Genomic DNA, 23,768 nt, shown 5'->3' on the forward strand with positions numbered 1-23,768 from the left:
CTGTTGGCTGCTGTGTGTTTATCATGTTCGCCAGCCATTCACACTGCAGTGTGTCACCTCCGGGACACCTGGGACCTCACAGGTTTGGGGCTCTGCTGACTCACTAATGCCTGCAAGTGTCAGGCAGGAGCTTAATAAATGTGTTCTGCATGAATGACTGAATGAATGAATGATGACAGTGAGAGCCAGCTTTCTCCATCCTGAGCAGCATGTTGGCAGAGTCTCTCCTTGCCTAAACTCTGCTCAGGCTCCTCTGAACTCTCCCCTCGACTAGGCCCTGACTTTGGGGTTTCTGTGCTTATCTCCGCATTGTCTACTTTTCGCAAGGCTCCTGCTAAGTCAGTGTAGCCAGAATCCCCCACCCTCAATACCAAACGGGGCTTCCCACCCTCCGCCATCCCCAGGCGATGCCTGATCCCCCTGGGCTACCTTCGGCAAGAGTCCTGTTAGGTTGGATACCCCAAAGCCCCCTAACCCGTGTTTCCTTACAGTCATTTTCCAATCACTGACCCCACCCTGCTCCTTGGCTATAAATCGCAACTTTCCCTTGTCATGTTCGGGGTCGAGCCCAGTCAGCAAAACCCTGTGCAGTGGTGCCCACGCCTATCATGATGGTCTTAAAGTCTGCCCTCCCACTCTCAACAAGCGTCATGAATGTTTCCCTTATCAATATGGACTTACAAGGACCCATGGATTTAGGAGTCAGGCTGCCTGTGTTTGAATCCCAGCTACACCATCCACTGGCTGTGTGACCTTGGGCAAGTTGCATAACCTCTCTGAAATTCAGTGTCCTCACTCATAAAATGAGAGTCATATTGTGAGGACTGGAGGTGATCATTCATGTGAGACACATGGCAGGCTGCCTGGCAGGTACTAAGTGCTCAAAAAATCATGTGGGAGTCCAGTCATTTCGGGGTCTCAAAACCACAGGCCTGTGCAAGTGACAAAGTATGGCCTTTGGAGCTGGACAGAGCTGCCCTACGCCTCTCTACTCATTCTCTGGACAAGTCGCATGAGCCCTGCATGGTCCTCTGCAAGATGGGCACAGTGATCCCCATCTCACAGTCTTTCTTGGGGTGAAACCAAATGCTGTTGGTGAAGTCGTTGAGTAAGCCCCCAGGAAGTGGCAGCTATTATTTTTATTGCTAAACTACCTGCATGGCACACAGTAGGTCCAACTCAGTCTGTAGTCTCCTGTGGTCCCGCCCCAGGACCTTGCTCCCCTGAATAGTACCCCCAGGGCTGGTGAGGCCCAGCCACTTACCAGGTGAGGGTGAGAGTGCTGGGGTGAAAGGTCCACGTCTCCAGGAAGCAAGTGACCGTCTGGAGGTAATCGGTGTAGCAGACAAGGTCTGAGCAACCCCAGGCTGCAGGGGGAGGGGAGAGAGGGGCCTTGGTCGGGGGTTGGCAGGGGGCTGCCGAGCTCCTCACTCCCTCGTCCCCTCCAGGGCTGGAGGATGAGTGGAGGCAGGGGTCCCAGGGCCAGGATGACCATGGTGATTCAGGGACCACTAAGACGTGGGATAAGGCAAGGAGGTCCTTGTCCCCTAAGAGTCTTTGTTTGAGCCCTCAAAATTTCAAGGCTGGCTATGGAGACAAGACATTCCTAATGTAGGCATAATTAACTAAGCGGGTCCCACCTCAGCTCTCTCCCCAAGAGCCCTGTGTCCAGCCACCGGGTCAGCACCTCTCCAGGCCAGTCTCCCTCCCGGGGTGGTGGGTCCTGACCCCCCCCAGACACAGGGCGAGCCCGCACGTCCCTCACGGGGCCTTCATGAGGTCAGCGAGGGCGCTGCTGAGAAAGCCTCGAACCCCTACAAGGAGGAGCCCCGGGCTGCACAGCAGCAGGTCCAAGTCACGAAATGACCTCCGACCTCGGTGACGCCGCAAGGGCCTCGGAGAGTAAACCTCAGGAAACTGCCCAAACCAGTACTGCCACCAGCAGGCGGCTCATGGATCTCCCGCTCAGGCAGTTTTATTGCAAGATGTAACACTCCCCACCTCCAGCATTTATTGCTTTACTTTGTGCTAAAAATATAGGTGCAGGAAGATGATTTGACTTTGGGTGGTGGGCACAAGGGGTAACATACAGATCTTGTAAACATAGAAATCTACACCTGAAACCTACGGGATCCTATTAACCAGTATCAGCCCGATAAATTAAAATATACATATATGTGTGTGTGTATACACAGTCACAATCTAAATTTTGTTCAATATTTAACGAAATAAATGTAATAAGTTTTGGTTTTGTTTTGTAAGATCAAGGGCCAACGTTGCTATTTGACCCCACTATTTATCAGAAATTTATTCCCCTTCTTAAGTGGATTCATTTGTAGTGGCTTTTCCCTATTTTTCTTGACTAGTGAAGAGCCAGGGCGTGTGGTCCATTCCCTCCCTGGACCTCGCTCTTGGTCAGAAGCTGGTCTGGCGCCTAGAGCACTGCTCTGGCAAGTCCTGTCGCCCCCACCTCCTGTCTAGACCAGGACCCTGAGGCCCGGGACTGCACCCGCCTCCGTGTCTCTCGTCTGCGTCACTGAGACCCAGGAAACCTAACCTGCGCTAGTCTCTCCCCTACAAACGGGGCAGACATTGCCCCTAGACAGTCACGCTCTCCCCGGGAGGTCTCAGTCCTCACCTCCAAGGGGTCTGAGTGGGGCAGGGACCCCTGCCCAAGGAGGCTCCCGGGAGGAGGCAGGGCCTGTCCTGGGGCACAGAGGGGCTAGGGCAGCTCCGGGTGGAGAATGGGACTGATTGGGGCAGGATCTCAGCCCTGAGCTGCAGGAGCCCCCGGTGGCTGTCCCCCCCGAGTTTATTTCCTGGTAGTTCTCTCGGGGCTTCAGAACTTGGAGAGGAGCTGCCATTCCTAGCTGGGCTCAAGGCCACCAAGGGACAGGGTTTGTCCCAAACTTGGAACGAAACACTGGGGAGGGGACAGCACCCCTGAACTAGCAGGGAGGTGACATCATGGACCAGAGGGAGTAAAAAATTCAGTCACCTGGTTAGTAATCCGACCCTGGGCTGAGAGCCCCAGCACTGTCCCTCGCCTGGAGTTATCAAAGTGCAGACACATGACTCACGACTGCTCCAGGTCACTACCTGTAATCTGGGGACACTGGCCCGTGGAGGGCTTGGAGGCGGGTACACGCTGTCAGGGGGTGCAGCCCACGCTCAGTGAAGGCAGCAAAGCCGGGGGTTAAGGCCGCGGGAACCAGGCAGATCTGCGAACTGACCCCAGAGCGGCCGCTGCCCGGCTGCGGGGCCGCGGACCGGTTCCCTCGCCCTCGCTGGGCCTCAGCTTTCGCAGCCGAGACCTGGGCGTCACTCAGCAGGGACCTCGTGGTGCTGCCAGGAGAATGGGATGAGATGGCCCTCAGCACCCAGTACACAGCGAGGGCTTGTTATTTGTGCCCACAGGTGTGGTGCTTTGGTGGGTCACCCAAAGGCCTGGTAGAGCCAGGACAGAGTGCTGGTCACTCAGAAAGGCCACATAAAGGAACCCAACACCTGTTTGCTGAAGGAGCTGTTGCCAGGGCTCTAGGTCTCTTAATAAAAACCAGGGAGAAACGCTGAGGGTCAGCTGAGTGGCTGCGGTGGGCCCTCCTGCCCCAGTCCAGCCCCATTCGAGCCTGTGTGCTGCAAACCCCTCCTCCGGGAAGGCTTCCTGGATCTCTCAGCCCTGGCTGTGCCCCATGTCTACCTCCTGGCCTTTCCCAGCTCAGTCTCTGACATCACCCTCCCCTCCCCTGAATGCAATACCTCCGGATCCTCCGGAGGCACCTTCCAGGGCCCTGGCTACTTTTGTCTCCACCTCCCCTCTTCCCCGCTGGGAACATCGGTGCCTGCTGAGGGTCCGGTGACTGCTGAAGAATGTCCCCTAGGAGAAACTAGGTGGGACCAACGGCAGACCTTCCTCACGCTGGGGGCTGGAGCCGCCAAAGCAGAGAGCCATGGGAATGCAGGGTGCGGCCTCTCAGCGCTCCAGCAAGACAAGGCCTGAGCTGGGGGCTGGGCCACTGGACACCTGCCTGAGCCACTTCTGGCTGATGAAGCTCTCTGGGTGGTTGGATTCTGGTTGATGGAGAGCTGGCTGCTCCACCTGCATCAGCCTCGAGCGGACACATGCCACAGACTCTGGCCCTGGGGCCTCCAACCCTGACCCAGCACCCGCAGGACACCCGGCCCTCCCGCTGCAGACTGCGGGCCAGCTACTCACCGCCCTGGAGCACCAGCAGGAGCAGAGCAGCGGCCCAGCCACGCAGCATGCTGACTCTCGGGGGCCTGGAAGAGACACACAGCAGAGGGTGGGTCCGGGCCTGGGGATCAAGGGACCCTGAGCAGCCTCCCGCTGGTCCCCATCCGTCCCTTGGAAGACTTGCCTCAGATTCTTGGATTGTCTCAGAAAAACAAAATTTTGAGAAGCCCAAGGATGCTCCCAGGTATTCCTGCCCTTTAGAAATGGCTGACTCTCCCTGTGGATCCCTCCCACTTCTCCCACCTTCTTCCTGTCCCCCTTACGCAGTCCCAGATGACAGGTGAATTCAGAGGGAGGGGCCCGCTGCTCTCCCACACACACTTAGTCTATACTGTGGAATTAACTGTGGGCATTTATGCAGCTAAGAAAGAGGGAGGGAGGGGACACTGGTTTGGAAAGTGGTATTTAATGAGCAGCAATCTTGAGTACTCCCTCCTATGAAGCACTCATGTTGATGTTAGCCTTATAAATTGTCTCCTTACTAAATAACAAATCTAAGATTCACGCATAAAGAAGACCCCTACTGAATACCTAAAATAAAGTTAATCTAACAAAGAGCCTTTTACTCAATCCAACTCCTAGATTAGCCCACTAGGGAGCACACTGAAAACCCAAACCCAGCCAAACAAAAGCAACCTGGACTCCCCAGTCTAGGTGAGATGGAGAAAGAACTCTTTGGAGAACATTAAGCCTATCTAGGAAGAGTGGACTTTGGTGCGCTGGGCAGAGGAATGACCCACCAGGCTGGCAATGTCAATCTCTACTTGGCACGTTGCCCACTGCACCCCCAGTTTTGTGTCTGCTTGGAGAGGTGCCAGCCAGAGGCTAGGGGGTCTACTGGTCAGGGGTATAGCTGGAAATGGAGCCTAGAGGGATGACCTGTGGAGGGACCAAGACACACACATGGCGTCTTCCAGACACCATCCCCTAGCCCACAGTGGGAAGGCGCCCCCAACCTGGGGTCCCCCAGATCCTATTCTGGCCCCATCAAGAGGTCTCTCTGAGCTCCTTACCAAGTCACCAAGTAGGCAGCAGTGAAGGGCAGAGGTTCAGATTACCACCTGTGTGGCTCTGTGCCAGTCACTTCCCCTCTCTGAGCTTTGTAGAAAACAGTAAAGCCCACTTCCAGGATTGTTGTGAAAATTCAAAGTGATTTGCAGAAAACCCTGAGCATACTCCTGACACATAAATAGCTGTGACTGACACAGAATTTAGAGCTTCAGGAAGGGAGGAATTCCAGAATGATCTATGCAAGAGGTCCGCAAATTTCTCACTTTCAAAATGTTGGCCATATTTGTAGATCATGTGTTCTGTTATTTATTTAATATGTTTTCTATAAATGAAGTCACTTAAAAATTAACTCGAACCTCCTCCTAAGCAATAATTTCCATAGTTGTGTATTTTTCCCCAACACATTTTAAAATGAATAACATTGCTATTAAAATAAGATAATGCTGGGGCAAATTCCATTTAAAGCTGCTTTAAAAAGAACTGATCTTACCCCAGGCCAGCAGGAGTCCTGCTATCACACTCTGAGGATTCGACCTCCCATCACAGGAGGTGCAGTCAAATCTGCTCCTCACTAGCGTGTCCACACCTGTGGCCCCAGCCCCAGCACAAGGCCTGGCATAGCTATGTCCCATCACTCCCCAGGGGCTCCACCTTGACCACAGGATAAAGCACAAACTCCTTTGCCCAGACTCAAGGCTCCTCATCACCATCACCCCCACATTTCTGAGTCCTGCATAAATGACACATAGGCCCTGGGGTTGGAGGGAACCTGCTGCTTCTGTCTGCCTAGAGTCTCTTCTGCTCTTACGAGGAGCTCCTCAAACTGGCCCAGACTCAAACCTGTATGCCATACGGTGGGCACCTGACCCAGGCCTGGCCAACACCTGCCTAGCCACCTGCCTAGCCACAGTGAATGGGTCAGGAATGGACACCAACCCAGGCAAGGCCAATGGGAGAAGTCCTGGGAATTTCTTCTAGAGGTCTAATTAAGAGGTACTTTTTGAGATCATATATCATGATCAAGTGGGATTTATTCTTGGAATGCAAGGTTGGTACAATACCCAGAAATCAGTTAAAGTGATACACCGCATAAACAAGACAAAGGATAAAAATCACATGATCATATCAATAGATGTAGGGAAAGCATTTGACAAAATCTAGACAGAGAAAAAAAGAGGTACTTTTTGGAGTGCCTACTGAAAGCTGGCACCCATCTCTGTCACCTCTCACAGAAAGGTTGCCTGAAAATTATGCCAGTATTGAAAAATACAGATCTAGAGCTCCCACGGCATCATTTGAGGACCTGGATCCAGCTGCATCTGAAGTCCACACCTGAACTTTTTATTTACGTAAACCAAAAACAAAACACAACACCTGTTTTGCTCAACCATGTTGAATTATGCTCTGTTGCTTGCCACCAAAGAAACTTGATACAGTGGAATAGAGCCAAGGGTCCAGAATTTGAACCCAGAGGATCTTGGAGCTTCTCTGGTCCTTCTACTCTCTGACCTCAATTACTATCTCTAAAATGGGGACAGTAATGCCCACTGCACCTGGCAGTTAAGAAGAGTCCTTGGGAAAGCAGATGTGGCCGTGCTCGTTGAAATGTAAGTTACTATACAAAGGTGCTGGATTCTTGCTATGACTGTCCCACTGATCTGAATTACTCACTATCCTCTTAGCACCCCAGGCCCCATCAAGCCTCTCTGCCTTTGCATGAGGCAAATTCTTATGCTGTGTCTTCTCCTTAAACACCCTTTTCCCTCCCGTCACTCTAGACTCTGCCTTCATGGCCCACCTGCTCTGTCTCTGCTCCATGCATGAAGCCACGGTGAAATGTTCCAGAACTCCGACCACTCATTGCATTCAGGGTTTCCACCCATTCTGTTTTCTACTTGCTATTTATCTTTATTTTACCTCCCACTTTCACCCCAATAAACATGTCTTAAAAGAAGATATAATACCACTACCATGGACAGGTAACTAGTATGAAATGGAGAGGTGGTGTATACCATAGTAGTTAAAACACAGGCTTGGGGCCAGCCTGCCTCGGTTCAAATCCCAGCACTTCCCTTTATAGACTGTGTGGCCTTGGGAAGTTTCCTTTCTGGGCCTCAGGGTCCTCATCTGTGAAATGGAAATAATAATAACAGTACTTGCACCAAAAGGTCCTTGGGAGAATTAAATTAGTCAATGTTTGTAAAGCATTTGGAACAGGGCCTAACCTATAGTAGATGTTATATAGGTGTTTCTTAAACAAAACAGTCAACTTACCATAAAACCAAATACAGTGAAATGTGAAAACTAAATACAAGGAAAATAGAAGACAATAATTGAATTTTAAGAAGCTACGACTGCCTGCCTGAGGCTTTTAGGACCTGAGATCTTGTTTGCCTTTTTTAAAGGGGGATCGAAGAGTGTCAGGGAGGTGTTCAAGCTACACCAGCACCAAACTGAGACTCTCACCCCCTTCAGCATCAGAGGATTGAAAGGCGGTTGAAAGGGGGTCTAACTCTTTTACTAGGGGTCAGGGATATTTAACGCCATCTAAAATAAGCCGCTCACTTCTGGGAAACAACAGCCTTGAAGTTTTTTCCTCACACTCCCATCAACCGACTTCCTCCCCATCCCATTGTGCTCCCTGCTGAGTCCATTTATTTACAGGTCTTCTCGCTCAGGCTGACTCCTGAGGGAAACAGCAGTTTACTTTCCAGGCGCACACCAGCCCACCAAGTGTGCTTCCTGAGTGAAGGGCAGAGGGTGCCCTGGAGGCTTCCTGCTGCGGGGCCCCGCAGCAGCACCCCACCTGCAGCCTCCTGCAGAGGAGTGAAGGGCACCTGGCTTGGAGTCTGCCAGGTCCTAGCTGGGTGTCATTGGGCAAGTTCCTGACCCTCCTGATTCCCTGTTTTCTCATCTATAAAATAGGGCTCATGAGTCTGCTACAGGTTTGTTGTAAGCACTAAATGCATCATTGCAGGTAAAGCACTCCAGGACAGTCCTGGATGGCATGGAACCCTGGAGAGGTGTATCCACCAGGCACCAGTGCCGAGAAATGATTTCTGGGCTTGCGGTAATTCGGATTAAAAGCTGGCCAGATTTTAGAAGATCTGCAGCTGTGGAGAAGCTTGAGGGTAGGAAATCATATTGAAGTAGGTGCTATGGAGAATATAAAGTGCTGACTTTCACAGTCATCAGAGAAATGCAAATAAAAGCACAATGACACACCATTTTTATTTTATCAATTGGCAAAAACTGAAAGCTAGACGACACCCCACGTGGCTGAGGACATCGTGTAATGGGACTCTCATTCACAGTTAGTGGAAACGTAACTGATACAACTGGTCTAGAAAACAGCTTGGCGTGATCTGATTAACTTGAGCAAGAGTATGCCTGGAGACTCAGCAATTTCACCCCTGTGTACATTACAAAAGCAGCTCTGCCACGTGTGTACTAGAAGCATATGCAGAAGTGTTTATAGCAGCATTGTTTTTAATAATGAAAAACTGGAAACAACCTAAATCTCCATCAGCAAGAGAATGGAAAGGTAAATTGTGGTGTAATCACTCAATGTGAAAATGAACTATAGCTTCACACCACAAAACAAATGACTCTCACAAACAAAATGCAAAATGAAAACAAGTAAGTTAGAAAATAACACCATCTGTGCCACACTCAACACCAGGTAAAAACTGCTCTACACGTTGTTTAGGTGAACACACATGTGTCCTGAAAGTATAGAGAAATTCAAGGGGATGATAAACATCAAACTTCAAATAAGGGGGAGATGTGACTAAGAGGGGACTTCAAGGGTCTCAACAGTTCGGTAAAACTGAGTGAAGTTACCATGGATGTTGATTAGTATATTATTCTTTATACTCTTTTGGATGCCCAAACTATTTCATAGCATTTCAAATGTAAGTGAATCTTAAGTTTGTAAAATAAAATGTGGAGGAGGACTTTCACTTCTGGCTATGATGGGGTAGCTGGTGTCAGACTAATTCCCCTACTGAGGACAACTACTAAGCAGGGAAAACACTGTGAGAAGGCATGAGAGAGCAACCAAGGTAGATAGCACTTGAGAAGCCAGGGTGTCAGAGTGAAGGAAAATGCATTGAAGTTCTGTATGCAGTTTCCTCTCAAATAATTTGCGAAGTCATTGCAAATGAGTTGCATACCAAGAAACCTAGCAGAGAGCATCTGGTAATAGGCTAAAAAGCCTGTGAAATGCTGAGGGAAGAATTGAAGTTCAAGGTGTGGCAAGAAAGATGGGCCCTGGTAAATACCCAGTTATTCAGAAAAAGCTATGCCTGAAGAGTAAGAAAAAATCAGAAATAGTTTAGCCTTGACAGCATCAAAGTGATCTGCCTAAATGGTATATGTGCTAGGAGAAAATTAAAACCTATCTGAAAAAAGTTCACTTTATCCAAAGCCTCTATATTGTTCAGCACAATGTTCATCATCCACTTCAATTGACAAGGAAAACCAAGAAACAATATCAAATGACCAAAACCAAGAGGAAATGAGACAATGGAAACACACATAGGTGATTCAGAAATGACATTATCAGACATGATTTAAAATAGCTATGATTAGTATGTTCAAGAATTCCACCAGAAATATGAAATCTGTTTAAAAGCAGAAACCCTAGAAGTGAGAAATATAATAATAGAAATTTATAAACTGAATTAATGGATTTACCAACAGATTAGAAACACTGGAAGAAAGGATTGGTGAACTGGAAGACTGGTCAATAGAAAATACTGAGATTGAAGTATGCAGAGAAAAAATATTTTAAAATACAGAAAAGAGCAAAAAGGACATATCAGTCATTGTGAAAAGGTCTAAAATACATGTATTTTGAATTGAGAGAGAACCACTCAGAAGCAATAATAGAAATATGGGTTAAGTGTTTTTCAAAACTAGAAAAAAACATTAAGCCACAGATTTGAGTTCTACAAAACCCCAAACGGAAAAATGTAAAGAAAACCACATTTAGACACATCATAGAAAGATTTTTTTAATTAAAGATAAATACATACTTAAAAGTTGACTTAAATTTTATATCCAACAAAAATATCCTTCAAAAAAAGAAGTTAAGCTCAATGTGATAAAGGAATCAACTAAAATCCCACAGTTAACATCATATTTAATGATGAAAAGCTGAAAGCTTTTTCTCTAAAATAAACAAGACAAGAATGTTCACTCTCATGACTTCTATTAAACATTGTAGTGGAAGTTCTGGCCAAGGTGATAAGTTGAGTAAAAGAAGTAAAAGGCATCTATATTTGAAAAGAAGTAAGGTGTTTCTGTTTTCAGATTATATAGTTTTGTATATAAAAATCTTAAGGAATTCACACCAAAAAAAAAACACACAAAATGAGACAAAGCAAATAAACAACCAAAAAGAATATTTCCTTAGATATGACACCAAAAGGACAAGCAACCCAAGAAAAAATAGATAGACTGGATTATTTCAAATTGAAAACTTCTGTGCTTCAAAAGACACTATCAAGAAAATGAAAAGACAATCTATAGAAAGAGAAAAAATATTTGCAAATCATATATTTGTTAGGGGTTTAGATCTAAAAGATCAATGAATTTCAAAATGTGCAAAAGATTTGAATAGACATATTTCCTAGGAAGCTATACTAAACACCAATAAATACATGAAAAATAATCATTATTATAAGTCATTAAGAAAATGCAAATAAAGACCTCAATGTGAAACCACTTCATACCAGCTAGATAGCCTATTTTTAAAAAAAGGAAAATAAAAAGTATGGGCAAGAATGTGGAGAAATTGCAACCTTTATACATTGCTAAGAGGAATTTAAAATGGTGCATCTGCTGTGGAAAACAAATTTGCAGTTACTCAAAATGCTAACACAGTATAGTGTTATCACATGACCAAGCAATCTGACCTCTAGTATGTAGCAAAAAGAGCTGAAAACATGTGTCCACAGAAAACACCTTGTACTCAAACGTTCACAGCAGCCTTATTCATAATAGCCCCAAACTGAAGGAACTCGGATTCCCATCAAATGGCGAACAGACAAACAAATGTAGGACATCCATACAATGGAATATTATTCAGCCATGAAAATGAATGAAGTTAGGACACATGCTACAACATGGATGAGCCTTGAAAACGTATGCTAAGGTAAATAAACCAGAAACAAAAAGCCACATCTTGTGTAATTCCATTTATATGAAATGTCCAGAATAGGCAAATCCATAGAGACAGAAAGTAGATAGTGGTTGCCAGGGGCTAGAGCTTTGGAGGAAAGGAATGAGGAGTGACAGCTGAGAGGAACAGGTGTTTTTTTGAGAGATGAAAATGTCCAGAGGTTAGATAGTGGTAATGGTCGCACAACTTTGTGAATATACTAAAAAATTACTTAATTGTACACTTTAAAAGAGTGGTTTTTATATGTAAATGAGATCTTAAATTTTTTTAAGTTGAAAGCAAACTAAACATATGTTCTCACCAAGAAAAGCTGATAGAATTTGTCACTGGTATACCTGCTTCAAAATATATACTAAAGTGAGTTACTGAGGCAAAAAAGAATCCCAGATGGGGAGAACGGTACCATGGGAAGGAATAAGAGCCATAGAGAGTCTTATAAATATAAATAAATATTAATTGCTTAAAATAGTCATAATGACAATATTATGAAGTTTAAACTATATGCAGAATTAAAGTGCACCGTAACGATACCCCAAAGGTAGGAAGGGGTAAAGAAAGTTAAAGGTCACTGCATTGTCTGGGAAGTGACAAAGGTACCAAGATAAGATAGTCGCTAAAAATATCAAGTTTTGCCAGGCCGGGCGTGGCTCAGCGGATCGAGATTCGATTCCTGGTCGGGGCACATGCCCAGGTTGCGGGCTCTATCCCCAATGACTCTCTCATCATTGGTGTTTCTATCTCTCTCTCCCTCTGCTGCCCTCTCTCTGAAATCAATAAAGATATATTTTTTAAAAATAAATAAATAAATAAAATAATAAAATAAATAAAAATATCAAGTCTTCATGTTGTAATCTCTAATATATGCATTAACAGAATTATAAAAGAAAGTATAACTAACAATAGACAGGAAACATAGAATAACAATTTTTAAAACTTTATCCTTCTAAAAAAAGTGACAAAGAAGAAGAAAAAATAGAAGAACAAAGAATAGATGGGGCAAAAGGAAACAAATAGCAAAATGATAGACTTAATCTCAGACACACACCACTACTTTTATTAACTGCAAACAAACTAGACGCCCGAATTAAACACATAACCTTAATACCAAAACTTAACATTAAAAGAAAATAAAATTATAGGTCAAATGCTCTCATAAGTAGACATACAAAAATTCTAAGCAAAATATTAACAAATCGAACCTAATGATAAATGCAAAAGTAGGTAATACATCATTATCACACGGTGTATTCTATTTCAGGAATGCAAGGTTAGTTCAACATCTGAAAATCGGTATAATAATTTCCTCTAATCCATGGTTTCATTTTATGCAGTTTTACTTATGCACAGTCATAAATAAAGTCGTGAGTGGTGTGAGAAAACCTCACACTGGGACAGTGGGAACCTCTCTTCCCCTGGAACACGAATCATTTCTCTGCCGGTGTATCCACGCTTTCTATGCCACCTGCCCACTGGCCACTTAGCCTTCCCAGACGTTACCAGATCCAGTGTCATGGTCTCGCAGCGCCTGGTTTACTTAACGACGGCCCCAGAGCACAAGAGTAGTGAAGCTGGCAGTTCAGACATGCCAAAGAGAAGCCATAAAGTGCTTCCTTCAAGGGAAAAGTTCTAAACTTAATAAGGAAAGGAACAAGATCATATGCTGAGGTTGCTAAGATCTACATACAGTAAGAATAAATCTTCTATCCATGATACTGTGAAGAAGGGAAAAGACAGTTATGCTAGATTTGCTGTCACACTTCAAACTGCAAAAGCCATAGCCACCGTGCCTGGTAAGTGCTTAGTTAAGATGGAAAAGGCGCCCGGCCGGGCGTGGCCCAGCAGTTGAGCGTCGACCTGGGATCCAGGCGATCGGGGTTCGATTCCCGGTCAGGGCACATGCCCGGGTTGGGGGCTCGATCAGTGACTCTCTCATCATTGATGTTTCTATCTCTGTCTCTCCCTCTCCCTTCCTCTCTCTGAAATCAATAAAGATATATTTTTTAAAAAAAGTTGTGTTTAAAAAAGATAGAAAAGGCATTAAGTCTGCGGGGGAAGACATGAGCAGAAAACACGCTCCCACTGATGGCAACACGTTGCACCAGAAAGTGTCGAGGCTACACCAAGACCCCCGGAACGCGCGACACCAAGCCACTTACTGCAAGTCAGGGCTGGTTACACGGATTTGGGAATAGGTTTGGCATTTTATCATCTCACATCGCCACAAAAAGAAGGGCGACTACAGTACAACAAGGCGTTTTGAGACCAATATCCACGATGAATATTGACACAAAAAACCCTCAACAAAACACAGGCAAACCACATTCAACAGCCCATTAAAAAGGGATCTACACCATGAACAAATGGGACTTACCCTTGGGACGCAAGGATGGCTCAACATACAAAAATACGTCACGTTAACAGAATAAAGGACAAAAACGTGATTATTTCAAATAATGCAGAAAAGGCATTTGACAAAATGCAACATCTTTTCATGATAAAAAACATTCAGCAAACTAGGAATAGAATAAAATTGCCTGAACATAATAAAGGCCATAAATGAAAGCCCACCGTTCACTTCACTTCAATGGTAAAAAGCGAAAAGCATTTCCTCTAATATAAGAAACAAGGCAAGCCTGGCCAGTGTGGCTCAGCGGTTGAGCATTGACCTAGGATCCAGGAGATCGCGGTTCGATTCCCGGTCAGGGCACATGCCCGGGTTACAGGCGAGACCCCCCCCTGTGGGGCATGTGCAGGAGGCAGCCGATCAATGACTCTCTCATCACTGATGTTTCTCTCTCTCTCTCCCTCTCCCTTCCTCTCTCTGAAATCAATAAAGACATATTTTAAAAAGAAAAAAACAAACAAGCAGAGCAAGCCCTGGCCGGTGCGGCTCAGTGGCTAGAGGATCGGCCCAAGCACCAAAGGGACATGGTTCGATTCCTGGTCAAGGGCACATACATAGGTTGCAGGTTCGATCCCTGGCCCCGGTCAGGGCGTGTGCAGAAGACAACCAGTCGATGTGTCTCTCTCACATCAATGTTTCTCTCTCTAAAAATCAATGAAAAAAACATATGCTCGGGTAAGGATTAACAGAAAACAAAACACAGAAACAAGGCAAGAATGCCCACCCTTGCCACCACTATTTAGGCAATTAGGCAAAAAAAAAAGAAGTAAAAGGCAGTCATGTTGGAAAGAAAGAAGTAAATTATCTCAGTTCACAGATAACATGAGCTTAAATATAAATAACCCTAAAGATTCCACATAATAAACCTGTTAGACTAATAAACGAATTCATCAAAAGTCAATTGCATTTCTATATACTAACATTGAACAATGCAAAAAGGAAATTGAAAAACAATGTCATTTACAATAGAATTTAAAAGAATAAAATACTTAGGAATAAACTTAACCAAGGAGGTGAAAGACTTGTACACTTAAAACTACAAAAGAAAAAGCTGAAAGAAATTAAAGAAGACACAAATAAGTGGAAAAAAACACACATATGTTTTTTTCACAATCCATGTTCATGGATTGGAAGACTTAATATTTTTTAAATGTCCAAAGCAATCTGCAGATTCAATGCAGTTTCTGTCAAAAACCCAATGGCATTATTTGCAAAAATAGAAAAAAATCTTGAAATTCATATCGAATCTCAAAGGGCCCCAAATAACCAAATATTGAGAAAGATGAACAGAGATGAAGGCCTCAGACTTCCTGATTTCAAAATGTATTACCAAGCTACAGGAATCTGGCACAAGGAGAGACAGAGTAGGTATCGACACCAACGGAACAGAACAGAGAGCGGAGAAATAAACCCTGTGCACACGGTCAAATGCCCTTTGACAAGGGTGCCAAGACTCCACCATGGGGAGAGGAATGCATCTTTTTAATAAATGGTGCTGGGAAAACTGGATGTCCACATGCAGAAGAATGAATACAGATGAAGGCCTCAGACTTGCTGATTTCAAAATACATTACCAAGCTACGGTATAAAACAGACTCTTATCTTGCATTATATAGAAAATTAACTTAAAATGGATTACAGACCTAAATGTAAGACCTGAAACTATACTACTCCTAGGAAAAAAACATAGGGAAAAACTTCATGGCATGGAGCCTGGCAATTATTTCTCAGTCATGACACCTAAAGCACAAGCAACAAAGCAAGCAGGACACCCTCAAGCTTAGAAACTTCTGGGCAGCTCAGGAAACAATTGACAGTGTGATGGTACCACCGGCAGAATGACAGAAAATATTTGCACACCCAATGTTGACTATATTCAGGATTTATAAAGAACTCCCATAACTCAGTAACAAACAAACAAAAAATTTTTAAAAATGCGCCATTGGGAAAAACGGACAAAGCTCTTGAATAGATATTTCTCCAGAGAAGATAAATGGCCAACAGGTGCCTGAAAAGATGCTCAGCATCACCACTCATCAGGGAAATGCAAACCACAACCACAGTGAACAGCTACTTCACACCTGTTAAGATGACTACTGCGTTGGCGGGGATGTGGAAACAGTGGATCCCTTGAACCCTGTTGGCGGAACTGTAAAATAGTGCAAATGCTATAGAAACAGTATGGAGTGTCCTTTAAAAAATTAAAAACAGGACTGCCATGTACCCCGGCAACTTCATTTCTGGGTACATATCCAAGAGAATTGCAAAGAAGATCTGCAGACTCATGCCCACTGCAGCATCAGTCACAACAACCAAGATGTGGAGGCGACCAAGGCACTGATAAAGCAAATGTGGAGTGCACGCAATGGAATATTATTCAGCCTTTAAAAAGAAGAAGATGCTGTCAGATGAATGGTTTTTGAGGGCATTATGGTAAGTGAAGTAAGCCAATCACTAAGGCCAAGTACTGCAGGATTCCACTTATATGACTTATCTAAAGTAATCAATCTCAGAAATAAGAAGTAGGGTGGGGGCTGTCAGGGGCTGCAGGGAGGGGGTGTAAGGGGGAGTCGCAGCTCCATGGGTACAGAGTTTCAGGCGTGCATGAGGAAAAAATTTTAGAGATCTGCTTTACAACAATGTGCATGTAGTTAATACTGTACTGTTCTGTGCTGTACACTTAAAAAATTGTTAAGATGGTAAAAAATATTCACTGGTTTATGAAGTCTAAGGCTGGGAATTCTGCTTTGCACCACAATACTCTTTCTAACAAAAGCAACGGTAGGAGCCCCCAACTGGTAGGTAGTTGAAGTGGGCTGGGTTTTCCAACTATTTCTTCCTACATCTGCAACTCCAGCTTGCAAAAGTGTGTTAACAAAGTTAATGAGGTGTAAAAAAAAATCTATTGCATTTCTGCACACTAAGAACAAACATGAAATTTTTGAAATTATATCATTTACATCAGCATAAAAATCAAATAGCCAAGAATAACTCTAACGAAAGATGCACAAGACGTCTACACAGAAACCTACAACATATTTTAAAAATAATTTTTAAAAATATAAATAGATGAAGGGACATACTATGCTCATGGGTAAGAAAGTTTAATATAGTTGGCCCTCTGTATCTGTGAGTTTGACATCTATGGAATCAACGAATTGAGAATCAGATTTATTTTTTTTAATCTCATAATGTTTCAAAAAGCAAAACATGAATTTCAGCACTATGCTGAATCCACATGAATGAAGTGATGTGTAGGCTTACTCGGCTGACACCTCTATGCAAATATAAGCTATATGCAAACACTATCCCATTTTATATAAGACTTGAGCATCCCTGGATTTTGGTATCCATGGGAGACACTGGGACCAATACCCAGGTACTGGGACCAATGCCCTGTGGTTATCAGGGGATGACTATATTTTAAAGATGTCAGTCCTCTCCAAATTGAACTAAAGTTTCAATGTAAACCCAAGGTTCAAAAAAATCCCCGGCAGGATTTTCTTTGGTGGAAATTGAGAAGCTAGTTCTACAACTTACATAGAGATGCAAAAGAGCCGAGAATAGTTTAGACAATCTTGAAGAAAAATATGGCATTGTTGCAAGGAAAAACAAATGAGCCAATGAAAAAAGATAGAGTCCAGAAATAGACTCTTCATAGATAGCACTTAACTTTCAACAAAAGTACCACTGCAAAGCTATGGGGAGCATGATCTTAAAAAATGATGGCAGATCGAGTATTCATATAGAAAAAAATAAACCTACTTCACTTCATACATAAAAATAAAGTACAGATAGATCTTAGACCTATATGAAAAGTAAAACAATAAAACATCTAGAAGAAAACATAGGACAGTATCTTCATGACCTTAGGGCAGGCAGCACTTCTTAAACAGCACGTACAAAGCTCTAGCCATGAAGAAAAAGACTGATAAATTGAACTTCATTAAAATTAAGAATTTTTGTCCATCTAAACATTCCATTAAGAGAATGGGGGGGGGGATGAAATGGAGGAGATTTTATCTATATCTACACATACATATATATATATATATATATGTATGTATATATATATATAATCCTCACCTGAGGAAGTATTAGGAAGAAGAAGAGAGAGAGAGAGAGAGACATTGATCAGTTGCCTTCTGTACGTGCCCCAAACAGGGACTGAACCCGCAACCCAGGTATCTGCCTTGACTGGAGCCGAACAGCGACCTTTCAGTGCATAAGACGACACTTAACCAACTGAGCCACTCTAGCCAGGCTATCTATATCTATATCTATATCTATATCTATATCTATATCTATATCTATATCTATATCTATATCTAGCTAGCTAATACATCATTTTATATAATCATATATAATTTATATTTTTCCTTTATATAACATATATGTTACATACATACATATACACATAAATCTATCTGTACCCAGAATATAGAAAGAACTCCTACAAAACAATAATAAATAACACAGAACTCAATTTTTGAAAAATAGACAGAAAGCCTAAACAGACACTTCACAAAGAAGACATCCAAATGACAAATAAGCATATTTAAAGGTGTTCAAATGCATTATTCATCAAGGAAATGCAAACTTACATCTCACTATGCTACAACTGCGCATCAACCCAGAACGGCTAAAATGAAAAAGACGGACTATTCCAAGTGCTGGACAGGATCTGGAGCCACCGGAACTCTCAATCGTGACAGTTTTCTGGTAGGAGTGTAAACTGGTACAACCACTTTGGAAAACCTCAGGGGAGCAGGAGACCCAACAATTCCATTTCTAGACAACACACCAAGGACGTGTGTGTGTGTGTGTGTGTGTGTGTGTGTGTGTGTGTGTGTGTACACAAGCAGGCGCTGCCAGAGTGCTCATGGGGCTTCATTTATAACCTCCCCAACTGGAAAGAACCCAAGCCCCTGGTTTCTCTGCATCTTCTTTTGCGCCCTGATGATTCGGGAATGGGATCCATTTAGTTCCTCAAGCCGGTCATCCTCTCCAGTGTGATTCGGGTGGGGGCTGGGAGTTGAAAGTGAAAGGTGAGGAGTGTGGTAAAGCTAAATGACCTGTTTCCCATAGGGACCAAGCCTAAATGGCCTGGGCGAAGAGGGACTCCCCAGAAGGGCCAGAAACACGAGCCAGCACGTCGCCAGAAGGGGAAGTGTCAAGAATGAGGGACTTCCCAAAGGGGAACACAGAAGAAAGGGCTCCGAGTTTGTCCCTGGTCTTCAAGGACTTCTGCCCACCTTCCCTCCTCCTGGCCTTCCCCCTGGGCTCCCTGCTCCCAGCAGTGGCCCCTCCAACTCCCTCCTCATTCCACTACAGTATTCTGTGGCTCCTCATTGCCCTTCAGAGAAGACCCCAAATTCCTTAGCCCATGTTCAGGAGATTTCAGGATCTACTCCCTAACGTCGCCCCCACCGCCCGGCGTTGGTCCCGGGCCCGGGCGCCCCAGCTTCCCGCCCGCTGCGCCGGATCCCCATTCATCTGGCTTCCTTGCCTGTGCACATGTCTCTCGGCCGCCGGAACTCTCTGCCCACCTCGGCTGACTGTCAGCCTCCTACTCGGTACCCAAAACCCAGTTCAAACGTCATCTCTGTAAATCTTTTACCTCCAGAGAGCATGAGTCACTCCTCCCTCTGGGTCCATTTCTCCGCCAAAGCACGCGCTCGTGGTGCCTTTAGCGACATTCTAAGCAACCTCGAGGCAGGGACCATGTGTTCCTTGGTTGCTGCTGAACCCTCAGTGGCTGGCCAGTGCCTGACACATAGGCTCTCAAAACACCTGTTACATGAGCAACTAAATGAAAGAGCATGCTTTCTGTGATAATGGATTTTGAAGCTTAACCTCAAAGAGACATGTGCACAGGCTATGTAGACTAGCCTCCAAAGTTAAATCATTCTTTTTGACTTCTTTCTTTTTTTTATCCTCCCCCGAGGATATTTTTTCCATTTATTTATTTTATTTTAGAGAGAGAGGGGAGGGGAGAGAGAGAAATAAACATCGACGTGAGACACATCGATGGGTTGCCTCTAACCAGGGCCTGGGATTGAACTTGCAACCAAGGTACGTGCCCTTGCAGGGAATCGAACCCACGACCCTCAGTCTGTGGGCCGATGCTCTAAGCCCTGAGCCAGGAGGCTGGACTCCTCTTTCTGAAATTCAGTGCACTAAGGATCTTTATGTACTTAATAAGAATAAACACGCCAATGCTCCAACTTTTTCCCCACCTCAAAGCCTTTGCACATGCCGTTCCCCCCGCCTAGAACACTTTTCCTTGCGCTTCGTTGTTTTTCTCATTCTCAGATTCCAACCTACCCTGTCTGGAATGGGCCTCCCCTGCAGTTCTCTGTGCCGCACAGCCCTTTCTTCCACTCCGTGTTCACAATTGTAATATTAGGATTGGTTTAGCAGACGTTCCTGTTTTTGTGTTTATGACCTAGCTCTGCCCCAGAGCATAAGCTCCCAGTGGTTGGGGAATTTACCTGTGCTGTTCAGCACAGTGTCCCCAGTGCATAAAATGGGGCCTGGAACACAGTAGGTGCTCAAGAATGAATGAATGAATGAATGAATGAATGAGGCTAAGAATTGCTGTGCCCAGTCATACAAGGAGGTAGCCCCCGAGAGGTCTAGGTTTCCCTATCAGCTTCATCACAGTCCCCAGGAACTTCCCCCCACCCTGGGCAGCACCCTCAGTTCCCAGGGTCTGAGTGTCATCAGGTTAGTAACAAGGAACTTTCAGAGAGGGGCAGTGGGTTGCCCAGGGTCAAGCAGCTAGTTCTGACCTAAGTGGAGCTCTCAGGCTGGGGAAGAACCAGCCTGCTGGCCCTGGATCAGAAAGGAGACTCTGCCACTCACTCACAGGGGGACCTTGGGCACATCTCCTCCTCTGAGGCCCAGTTTTCCTCATCTGTAGAATGGGCCCAGGGCCCTGTGCCCTGGCCTGGCTGAGAGTTGAGGCGGTGCTGGGCACACTGAAGGTGTGTGGGTAATGTTAGTTGCTTTTCACTTTTTTTTTTGGCCAGTGACCTGGGATGGGTTGTGGGTGTCTAAGGGCAGGGGTGCCAGGACACTGGCATTACAGCTTAGTCGGTAGCTGAACCTGAGAGGCAGCGCCTGCCCCTTCCCAGTGCGTAGGACCTCTGAGCCTGCGGAACCTCAGTCTCTCTCTCCTTGCCTCGCCCATGAAGCCTGCTCTCACCTGAACAACCTCTCCCTGCTGGACCTTCTCTCAGCCTGGGCAACCTGTCCTAGCTGAGAAAGCGCTGTCCCGCTCCCGGCAACCCTCCCCTGCCTGTGCCACCTCCCTCTGCCCTACGGTCTCCGCCATGCCCAGACTGTGCAGCCTCTCTCGGCTCCTGTGGCCACATCTCACTCCAGCCCCACTTTCCCCAGGCCAGGAGGGGCTGGCTGTAAGGCAGAGAAAGAAAAAAATGCTTCGAACCACAACTGCTTGAGGCCATGAAGGGGGAGGGTTGGGCAGGTCTGGCAACCTGCCTTGATCTCTCTCTTGCCCAGGAGGCCCCCACCAGCCTGCCCGGCCTGGCCCCGAGTGTGACTGATGTGTACTGAGGAAAGTTTGCAGGGCCTGGTCCCAGTCTGCATCATCAGGCCTTCTGGCAGAGGGTGAAACAGAGGCTCAGAGAAGTCCAGAGCCTTGCCAGGGGTTGCACAGCCAGGAAGAACCAGGGTCTGAGCAGGGAACCAAGCTGGTACACTTGCCCCACCTCCTTGGGGACAATTTGCATAACCAGATCCCCTTGGGGGCTATGGGGACCAGCGGGCTGGGTTGCTGCTGCAGGTGTCCTGGCCGGTCGGGGCCTTCAATGGGCTGCCTGCCCACACCCCGGGGAAGTGAATATTCTCAGGTTGTTTCAGAATTTCCAAGTTTACTCAGAGCTCTCACTTAAGCTGTCATAAAAAGTCCCTCTGGCTGGGTGCCAGGGCGGGGGGGGGGGGGGGGGGGGCACCTGTGAGTGCTGGGGTGGAAGTGAGGATCCTCCCAGCTCCCTGTTCCCCACCCCAGGGTTTGGAGGGCACTGGAGGGCAAGGAGGAGAGAAGCAGTGAGGAAAGGGCCCTTAGGAAGTGCTTGTTTCCGTCTGCACAGCCTTCTTCCCTCTTCCCATAAACGACTTTCCGGGTGACCCTCTCTGAGCCTCAGTTTCCCCATCATAAGATCTATCATTTATTGAGGGTTTAGCCCATTCCAGAAGCTACGCCGAGTGTCCCAGCTAATAACAAGATGACTATTGCCAATAATATTGAAAGTAAAACATCAGAGCTACTATTTCTTGTGAGCTACCGCTGTGCTCCTGTGGCCTCATCGCACTGGCTCTGTGCGCCACTGCATCCCCAGGAGCAGGGCAGTGCCTGGCGCACAGTAGGTGCTCAATAAATAGACGTCCTTAGTCCCATATAACAGATGAGAAAACAGGTTCAGAGAGGTGAGTTGCTTACTCAAGGTCACACAAGTACTAAGAGATGGAGGCGGAACTCAAACCTGGGTCTGGCTGATTCCAAGGCCACACATCACAGTTGGTGGTGTGTTGGGAAGCCAGCTTCAGTGCCCGCGCCCCACCACGAAGGCCCTGGCCCCCCTCCCTGGCTGCGGACGGAAGGATGCCTTTCCTTCCTTGGATTTTTTATCAGGCACCAGGAAGGTCATGATGTTGCAGAGAAGTTGGTGCCTCCAAAACCTCCGGTGGCCTGCTTTCCTCTCTCCACCTTCTCTTGAACTGGCCTCCCCTCCAGCATGCCCCTGCCCACCGCCCACAACTCTTTAGGGGCTCCAGCCGCCTCTCTTCCTCTCTGGGGAGGTGGGAGCCTGGAGTGCTGCTGAGGGCTCAGCCTTCACCTGGTGGGCCCCCTCTCCCAGCCCTGGAGCTTGGCCACCTCCTAACACAAGGCTCCTAGCTTCCTCCGCTGAGGGGCTGCAAGGATCCAGACACTCTGCCAGGTGTGGGGTGGGCAGTGCCAGGGTTCTGCTGAGCTCGCCCTCTGGGGTCTACTCAATCCCCTTGATCCAATGCCCCCTTCTCAGAAGGTATCCCAGGACTAGGAGTCTTACTTTTATGTCCTCCTGACCAGCAGGCTGTGGCCTTGCTGTCAGAGATTGGGGGTCCAAACCCAGCTCTGCCTCTTATAGTCACAGTTGACCTGGGGCCAGATCTCCCCACTGAGCCGCAGTCTCCTCTGTGAAATGGGCTGGCTCAGGCGGGCAGCCTGGGCTGGTGCTGTGAGGGTTATGGGAGATCCTCAAGTGCCTGCAGCATGCTGAGCACCGATGCCAGCAGAGCCGGACCCAGGGGGCTGAGGGAGGCAAGACTGCAGGCTCCAGGGGGTGGCCCTGCCCCTTCTACTGCCCCTGGAGAGTGGCCCTTCTCCTCCCTGAGCCCCAGGTTCCTTGTGATGTAAATTCCCTTCCTGGAAGGCCTCCAGCCAGCAGCTTTCATATTTTTAGGACTTTGAATCCTCACAACCAGGCCCACGAGGATGGAGCTTCCTTTGTCTCCATTTTACAGATGAGAAACCGAGGCTCCATGTGGCTGGAGGAAGCACAGAGACTTGCCCAAGCTCACCCAGCCAGGACGTCGCATGGCTGGGTTCTGAACCGCCAGGTTTTCCCCACTCCACCACGTGCTGAACCCGTGCGCTTCCCCCAGGGGACGCAGGTGTTCTCCCGGAGCAGTCCCCGACTGTAATGTCCCCTGCCCTGGGTCCTCTGCCCTGGCTGAGCTGCAACTTGCCATTTCTTCCCTAAGGCCTAAGCTCCCACTCCAGGCGCTTCCTGTCCCAGCTCCTCTGCCAGGAATGTGCCTGTTCCTTCCTTCACCAGTCTCACAAATCAGAAATCAACCCCTCCTTCAAGGCTCAGCCTCAGCCCCCCCCCTCCCCGGCCCCC

General features: G+C 46.6%; 1 protein-coding gene across 1 annotated transcript in view; it reads right to left on the minus strand.

Annotated features, from left to right (window-relative positions):
- IL21R (interleukin 21 receptor) overlaps positions 1-23,768 on the minus strand; it is a 36,095-nt gene that overhangs the window by 11,080 nt on the left and 1,247 nt on the right. The window contains exons 2-3 of the mRNA XM_081132062.1: positions 4,217-4,281; positions 1,265-1,367 (exon numbers count right to left, since the gene is read on the minus strand). Of these exons, the coding sequence (XP_080988188.1) occupies positions 1,265-1,367; positions 4,217-4,265 (152 nt within the window). The 5' untranslated portion in view covers positions 4,266-4,281. The remainder of the gene's footprint in view (positions 1-1,264; positions 1,368-4,216; positions 4,282-23,768) is intronic.

The sequence above is a fragment of the Miniopterus schreibersii genome (genome assembly GCF_964146895.1).
Source record: "Miniopterus schreibersii genome assembly, chromosome: 3".
Lineage (NCBI taxonomy): Eukaryota > Metazoa > Chordata > Mammalia > Chiroptera > Miniopteridae > Miniopterus > Miniopterus schreibersii.